Source organism: Centroberyx affinis, unplaced genomic scaffold, assembly GCF_046629955.1.
Source record: "Centroberyx affinis isolate AG114_WGS23_722 - 3 ecotype Tasmania unplaced genomic scaffold, CSIRO-AGI_Caff_v1 ptg006246l_1, whole genome shotgun sequence".
Lineage (NCBI taxonomy): Eukaryota > Metazoa > Chordata > Actinopteri > Beryciformes > Berycidae > Centroberyx > Centroberyx affinis.
Window position 1 is genome coordinate 59,235 of NW_027283178.1, and position 8,584 is coordinate 67,818.

Consider the following 8,584-nt stretch of genomic DNA (forward strand, 5'->3'; position numbering starts at 1 on the left):
GTGGAAGACCACGGCTAGCTAGCTAATTAGGGCAAAAACAAATTTAATGAGTGGTGAGATAAGCCTAGTTTGGGGATAATTCCATTTCAATATAAGGCCTATATTTAGAGGAGGTAAGGACTTAGAAGTATGCTAGTAGCGTAGTAGTAGGCTAGGCTAGTAGTTTGCAGTAGGCCTACCAATAGGCTAGTAGCCTGATGACTGATATTATCGCAGAAATTCAAGATAGTCTATCATTACAGTCCTCCTCACCAGGTAAAGGAGTGAACACTGAACAGCAGCTGGGTCATTTGAAGTGAAGCCTGTGCAGGCCAGACGGGGGGAGAAGAGAAGAGCGCTGTCACATTTGGGCACAAACAAATCCATAAAACATGTCAGATGCAATCTTCTGGATGCGAATGCACACAGATGACAAAGTCGTAAACATTCCACAATGACCACTAAATTATGAATAGGCCCGGCTATAGAACAGTTATTAAGAAGTAAAAAGAAAAAAAAATGGAGTGAAGGGAAGACCGAGGTGAGGGTGAGAAAAGGACTTCATGCCTTATTCAGGGCAACATCTTAAAAGGGATGATGAATGGTTTAAAAAAAAAAAAAAAAAAAAACTAGGCTACATTTCTCTGGTCTCCTTAGATGGAGTCCATGCGACCAAACCAAGTTGCCAAATTTGGGCTCTCAAAATTGATTTTATAAAGGCTATTGAGTAGTCTATGGTCGGGATTGAATAATTTCACATTTATACAATAGTTTCGGACGAGTAATTTGATTGGACAGGAGGAGGCATTCCATGAGTGCGGCTTGATATTGGAGATAACAGCACTGGGACGTTTTACTAGCTATAGGTATCACTCCGCCTGACAGGTGTTCTAATTGTATAAACAGTTTATTAGGCTAATTGGCAACACCTGGTAGTGGAACTGAGGGAACTGTTTTTGTTGGCGGAGAAAAGAACAAAAATCATAATCTGTTGTCTCAAATTACCATTAGCCTACTAGGACTTGATAAAGCTTTGTTTATATAGCCTAACTATTGTAGGCCTATGAAAGTAATATCACACTCGAAGTCGAGCTGTTACTGTACATCAGCACTCGTGTGATATTGCTTAATTAATTAGACTATGCACAATGGTATAGGCCTATAAAAAGTAGGTTAACTATGACCTCCAGTCTGCTTATCATAGGACAAACAACACCATTCTAAACAAAAAACAATTAGGCCCTACATTTTAGTATTTATTAGGTTATGCCTAAAATACCCTACCTTCATATAGCCTAACTTCATCAGTTTGATAGCCTGCTTGCGAAGGAATTTACGTCATGAACATAGACTAGGCTATGCTTATGTCAGCCTAAAAAGGGTGACCTCGGTGGGTAAAGAGAGTTTAGGGTGACCCTCCCCTATAGATCCAGGTCTGCCAGTAAAGTCTGGCTCCCCAGCCTGCAACAGGTTTGCATGGTGAGAAAAGATCTTGGCTGTTTTAATCTGTATAATGAATAAGAACATGCCAACGTGGTAATGGATGCCTGCCACCGCGCTGCTAAATTATTCAGGGTCTGGGGAACCGGAGAGGTGGCCGGCAGGATCGGATGGACCCGCTGTGTCATCGGTCCGCCTCCGCCCGCCTGGCTCCTCTTTCGGCCCGTCCGCCCCGGCTTCATGAGTTTTAACCAGGCGGCCACATGAGAAGTCTGTAAAGGAGCCCGGGGATAGAGGAGGCCAGGCCAGGCCAGGCCAGGGCCCCGGGTCAACTGGGCAGTAGGCCTACAGGCCCGAGATACACAGTTTGAAGCAGAAATTAAATTCATAGGCCTACTTGTTAAGGCTTTTATTTTTTATTCATTTATTCATTTTTTTTCTGATTATTTAGGCCTATATCTATCTATCCATGTTTTTATTGTGGCGAGGGTGTAAGATTATATTGATGCTTCAAGTTTACAAAAGATATATCAAAGTTCAGTTTTATGGTAGATATATGTTATAGAATAACAAGTATCAAGGTAATTGTGATTTTAGATTAACAAAACCTTTGGATCAACCCATCGGGTCCATCTGAAATGTTTGTTGACCCTAAATAATCTCCAAGTTTGGGGTATTTCATTGTTTCCAGTGGAAGGCTATGCAAAACGTTTGTAGCAGTAAAACAATAAAATTAATAAATAAAACTGGTTCTACGCCATATTTTCCTGGCGTACGAGATTTTATTTTAGTTATTTTTGCATTTTCAAAGGTTTGAAAATTAGCTCTGCTTACCTATAGGCCTATTTAGCCTGTGTTATTTTGACGGCTGTAATGTCTGAACAGGCCCAGGTTGTCAAATCACACGGTATGTTTCTGTGTTCATTTATTATTCCCTTTGTCTGTTCTATTTTTATTTTTTATTTAATTTATTTATTTATACTCCCAATGATGTCGAGTGCAAGTTTTGGTCTTTAGTTTCCTCCTGCGCTGTCCATGGTGCTGAAGTCAGGCTCTGCATGCAATGGAAACACACCGTGGAAATACTCAGTACATGGTTATATTTTTGAAGCATGTTAGAATATATCACGAGAGAAAATATGTCTTCGATCTAATTCTCATGTGTTTTACACTCTACTAAAATTCTACTCTAACAGATCGACCATGTTCAACACTAATGAACTTGGCTGCAAAACGTCTTATGTTACTGACCAACGCAGCATGCATTGATAACATCTTTAACACATGTATTAAAAAGTAACACGAGATGTGCGTTTGTTTGGATGAGTTAAAAATAACTCCTGTTTTTAAGAGAGTGTAAACACCAGCGGTGCCACCAATACAGGCGATACAACTCTGACATCATGATTTGATATGAACTCTGACATCCTGGGTCACAGAACAAAGTACAAGACAGGCGCTATAGGTGGCCAAGCTATCCACAGGGCCGCCAAGTGGGCTCCAAAATCTCGCCTCACACCCTGCTAATCAATATTCATATAGGCTAAACTAAACTTTACCTCACGAAAACGATCTATAGTAATCTTATAACTATTTTTGGAAGGATACCAAACAAATATCACAGAAAAAACGTTTAACTTACTGCTACAATAGGTAACAAAAATACACATAAAATCCTATATTAATAGACTACCATAGGAGATTAAAAATACCACACGATACGGTCACAATAAACTCACTGACACACTGTAAGTTCCTATAGGAACATCATAGGAATATTATAGTGATTTTCTTGGTGAGGGTTATTTCTCCACAAAGCCATTCCACGCTTGCGCACGGAGGCCACGCTTGGCAACTTGTAAGTTGAGTACAGGAGCAGGTGGGGTGGAGGGAGGGAGCAAGAGGGAGGAGGGCGGCTGAAAGAGAGGGAGGAGGGGAGGAAGAGGGAGAGTGGGATGCCGGGAGGCGCTGCCAATGTTAATAGCTCAGTCTGGTGAAGGAGAGGAGAGGAGCTCTCTAGCTGTCCGCTGCCCGGCTTTATGTCAGGGGCCACACTGCTGCTTGCGAGCCGCGTGCAGGGAGGAGGATGATGACCATGAACGGAAAGCAGCATTTCTCCATGCACCCGGCCCTGCACGAGCCCAAGTATCCCGGCCTGAACTCGGGCTCGGAGGGCATGCGCAGAGTCTGTCTGCCCGCCCCGCAGGTACGTTCAGGTCGGGGGAGAATGGTTGTGGAGAATACTGGGTGAAAGGAGGGAAGAAATATCACACTGGAAATGTCTGTAAAGTTGATTTGACAGGACTTTGTTCTTTCCTATCCGCTCCCTCTCTCTCTCTCCCCCTCTCTGTGTTTCTCCTCTCCCCCCCCCCACCCCCCCCACCCCCCCCACCCCTTCTCCTCCCCTCTCTCTCTCTCATCCACATGTCTATTCAAGCAATGCTCTTGCTTTCATATTAATTTTTATGACCTGCGCTTTGAGGAGGGTTCTCTCCTCTCCTCGGCGCTGCTTGCCTTTGGAAAATGTTTTTTAGATCCTGAGCCGCCTGACAGAATTCCCCACTGACTCCAATATGCGCACTCTTGCTTGCAGCTGCAGGGCAATATATTCGGAGGCTTTGATGAGAGCCTGCTGGCACGGGCAGAGGCTCTGGCGGCTGCTGACAGCATTGTCTCTCACGGCAAGAGTCACCCGTTCAAACCAGACGTGACTTACCATACCATGAGCAGTGTCCCCTGCACCTCAGCCTCCTCCTCTTCTTCCTCCACCACCGTGCCCATCTCCCACGTCCCCTCCACCATCGCCTCCCACCACCACCACCACCACCACCTCGGACAGACCCTGGAGGCCGGGGATCTCCTGGACCACCTCTCCTCCAGCCTGGCCGTGACCGGGATGGGGGCTCCGGAGCCTCCCGGGATGACCGCGCCGGCGCACCACCACCAGCACCCCCACCACCACCTACAGACCATGGGGCAGCTGCACCAGGCGATGGCCACCATGGCGCACCCGCACTCCCTGTCCGTCCACGGCGGCATGGCGTGCGTCAACGACGTGGAGTCGGATCCGAGGGAGCTGGAAGCCTTCGCGGAGAGGTTCAAGCAGAGGCGGATCAAGCTCGGCGTGACCCAGGCGGACGTCGGGTCGGCGCTCGCCAACCTGAAGATCCCCGGCGTGGGCTCGCTGAGCCAGAGCACCATCTGCAGGTTCGAGTCCCTCACCTTGTCCCACAATAACATGATAGCGCTCAAGCCGGTTCTCCAGGCCTGGCTGGAGGAAGCCGAGGCTGCTTACCGGGAGAAAAACAGCAAGCCGGACCTTTTCAACGGGAACGAGAGGAAAAGAAAGCGCACCTCCATCGCCGCGCCGGAGAAGCGCTCCTTGGAGGCTTATTTCGCCATCCAGCCCCGGCCCTCCTCGGAAAAAATCGCGGCCATCGCCGAAAAACTGGACCTGAAAAAGAATGTGGTTCGAGTGTGGTTTTGCAACCAGCGGCAAAAACAGAAAAGAATGAAATACTCTGCGGTGCATTGAGTTTCAACACATCATGAATAAAATACTACATTTTTGATCGAGTGATTAATAATAGCCTACTAACTAACTAACAGGGATTTATCAGCATCTCGTCACGTCTCATCCGGGATTATCTTCAAAAGACTTTGTAGTATTTATTTACATTTTCGTTTCAAGTTGATTTTCGTGTCGCTCACTCTTCGTTGTTGCACATTTTCGATTTGGTTGTTAGTATGGGACTGATAAATTATTGTGCTAAAGCTCTGTGGGAAGGTTTATTTTGATGTTTTTTATCATGTATCTTGCACACCCATCTTCACTCACTGAATATGAGGGAAACGATGCATCCTATTGCTCCACAGACTATCCTGCTTTTTTTTTTATTGTCATCAAATCCACTCAAACTCATTTCCACACATTCAGGGATGTAGCTATATAGGCTACCTTAACTAATTTTACCACCTTTCTAATAGAGTTTACACCTTTTTAGGCTGGCATTAAGCCTTGACGAGGTTAATTCACAAGTGGTATCAGATTGATGTAAGTTGTATGAGGATAGGGTCTTTTAAGGAGCAAAAACACAAGTTGATGCTTTTGTGTAATTAATAGATTTTGTTTATATTGGTGGTTGTTTGCCTTATGACTGGAGGTCTTAGTTCACCCACCTTTTTATCACTGGCTCGCATTTCTGAAGCCTTCACCATCATATCTGGGGACTTTTTTCACCTACCAATGTGTCTGTGCACTGTACAGTGTTTTTTTTTTTTTTTGGATCCGTGACATAAGTGTAGACTACTGGATGACTGACTGGATGTGAGTTCACCGCCGAGGGGATCAAAAACTCACCCACCTTTTTGAAGCAACACTACAGTTTGTTTGTTTTTTTGCAAATGAATGTGCTATCTTCGTGAACTGTATGATAACTCACGCGCAAACGAACAAGTACAGTAAAAAAAAAAATACTTCTCACAGTCAACGACGCACCTAGTCTGTTTATCTTGAATTATTTACAAATGACACCATCATATGATGAGGCACATCCGTGGGGCTTTTGGAAGGCTGCTGCTATATTTTAGACATTGCGTATTTTGATGTGAACATGTTTTGGAGTATTACAGGTATATGTATAGGCCTATTATATATAACACCCAAACCTACTTTGAGTATTTTTTTTCCTCACTCTTGGATTTCACTTGATAAAATGTGTGAAGTTTAAACTTAATAAATTATTGATTATTTTCTAAAAACAAAAAATCTCTGAATCAGCGACTGGATTGTTTTTCTTCTAACATGCATGCGCTTTATCCACTGGTAGACTATTATTTGAATCAAGGCTGTGATTATAAAAATGCATTGACAGTAGCCTATAATACAAAAAGAGCAAAGGTTAGGTTTCAAAGGTTATGAAATGTATAACAAACTGGATTGCTCATGCTGAGATGCGCCAATGGGCGATAAAATCATTGTAAACTGTTTGTTTCACGGGAAGTCAGCCGATTGTTTTATTCATGAATCCCCAAACCTCTGATGGGATTAAATATGTATTGTAGTGTATGATATAAGAAAATATACATTTTCAGTGCCTGGGCTTCACACCGTGGAGCGCAATATATGAGTTTTTTACATGGTGCTAATGGCCCCTTCCCCTCTAATTAGTTCAGTTTTAATTATGGATGCCCTCATGTCACCGGGTTATGTCGCGGGGTTTGAAATTATTAAGTAATGACGATGCAATATTAATTATATATTGGTATAAAACGAAGTAAGGAGTAATGCAGAGGAGTTGGGGAGTAGAAGTCTGGCTGGGAACTGTGACTCCAGGGAGAGAGAGAGAGAGAGAGAGAGAGAGAGAGACTCTGGATAAACAGGTAAACCGAGGAAGGAGGTGAAAATATTTTACAACTGGACAACGCGGCAAGTTTTTTTTCGGGTTTTTTTTATTGGACACAAACGTTTCTTCATTTATTTTTATTTTATTTTTCATGACCTTTTATTATACCGGTGATCTGTTCCGTTTTTGTTATTAAAGGTAGGCCAATGATACTACTTTATATAAGAAATTATAATAATAATTATCATTTATATTAGGCTATTATTATTTCAAATAATTCCGTTTGAAATAAGTTCGACTCTTAACTTGTTAACCAAATGCGCTATTTCGATATTTCTGCGCGTAATTTAGTGTGAGTCCCATATTGCATTCAGTAAATCGAGGCCCACTCTTACTTATTTTATTCATAATGTGTTTTAGCCATAATATGTGACTAATCTCTGCATGATATTTGATAACAACAAAACATTTCCGAAAATAAAAAGATTATGGCTAAGTTCCACCGGAATCCGCCCACTGAGCGCAGTCAACATAACCGGAGGTTGTGTGATTTTCCCAGGGAGACCGAGTCTCTGGCGGCTTGTTTTAGCCAGGGGATCAATAGTTTGCAATTACATAGAAACATTTCTGGCACTCATTAATATTCTCTTTGATGCTGAGAGGTGATTAATTATAGTAATTTATGGTGTTAAAGATTATTTTGTAACGGGAGGGCAAGATTGAAATGCAAATATGGTTATTGTTGTCATCATTAATATCCGCCGTTCCTATTTCTCTCATATTGTGACATATTTAGACAAAACTGTTTTAGCTGTTTGAAACGTTTAAAACATTTCATGCTTTCCAATGCGTTTTGGCATTTAAAATAATTACATATCGCTGCAGAGGAAGGAGTTGAAATGACTTGAATGAGTTGGATCTGACGTAAAATATAAGGTTAAAAAAGGAGCTTCGCCGTGTGAATTATTGATCTTTGTAATACCCGTATTGATATCATAACGCACTCACTCTGTGGTAAGTTGAGCTGAAGGCTTGTGAGCGTTAGCAGCATGTGGCGACTGGGGGCACTTCAATTATTCAGCAGCAGCTGAAAGGTATATTGCATTTTCTCATGCAATAATTGAGGTGTGTTGGATCTGCGGGCCAATTTGTGCATTATCTTTAATATGAGAATTCCTCTTGGCTCCGTTTATCAAGCCGCTTGCAAATGGCTTTATAACCAACTGCCATTGAATAAGTTGAATGAAAGAGTTGATGAAAGATGAAAGAAAGGTGTGGATTGTATCTGTAAGCAGGTGAGAGAGTGAAAATGAAAGAGGAAAGAGAGAGAGAGAGAGAGAGAGAGAAAGGGAGGGGGGCAGGGGTGTGAGAGAGAAATACAGAGATGTAGTGTGTGTGTGTGCATTTGCTTGAGATGTTTTCATGCAGGGAAGACCATTTTTGACAGAATGAGGATGAGAGCTGTGTTTAATTGCTGTCAACTGCACGCACATACACACTGTCTCTATCTCTTTCTCTCTCTCTCTCTCTCTCTCTCTCTCACACACACATACACATACACACTGGGTGGCTGTCATCCCTGGGAGCAGAGTGAGGGAATGCGAGGGGGGGTGGGGGGTGGGGGGGGGTGGAGTAGCAGGGCCAGTGGCAGAGCCAAGACACCCCAAACTCAATAATTCATCCAATGCCAGTAGCAACAAATGAGAATGTGACCAGAGCGGAGGAAGAGAGCTACCTCTGCGCTCTCTATTAGTCACCTTCTATTATCATCATCTGCCAAGCAGGCTCAGGACCAACTGCTCACTTCCTGCACAGCATAT

At 43.2% G+C, this 8,584-nt stretch overlaps 1 protein-coding gene across 1 annotated transcript; it reads left to right on the forward strand.

Annotated features, from left to right (window-relative positions):
• The first annotated feature begins 3,505 nt into the window (after positions 1-3,505).
• Positions 3,506-4,954, forward strand: pou4f3 (POU class 4 homeobox 3). Its single transcript, XM_071512345.1, has 2 exons — positions 3,506-3,625; positions 4,013-4,954. The coding sequence occupies exons 1-2, from the start codon at positions 3,506-3,508 to the stop codon at positions 4,952-4,954; spliced, it is 1,062 nt and encodes a 353-aa protein (XP_071368446.1).
• The last annotated feature ends 3,630 nt before the right edge of the window (positions 4,955-8,584 follow it).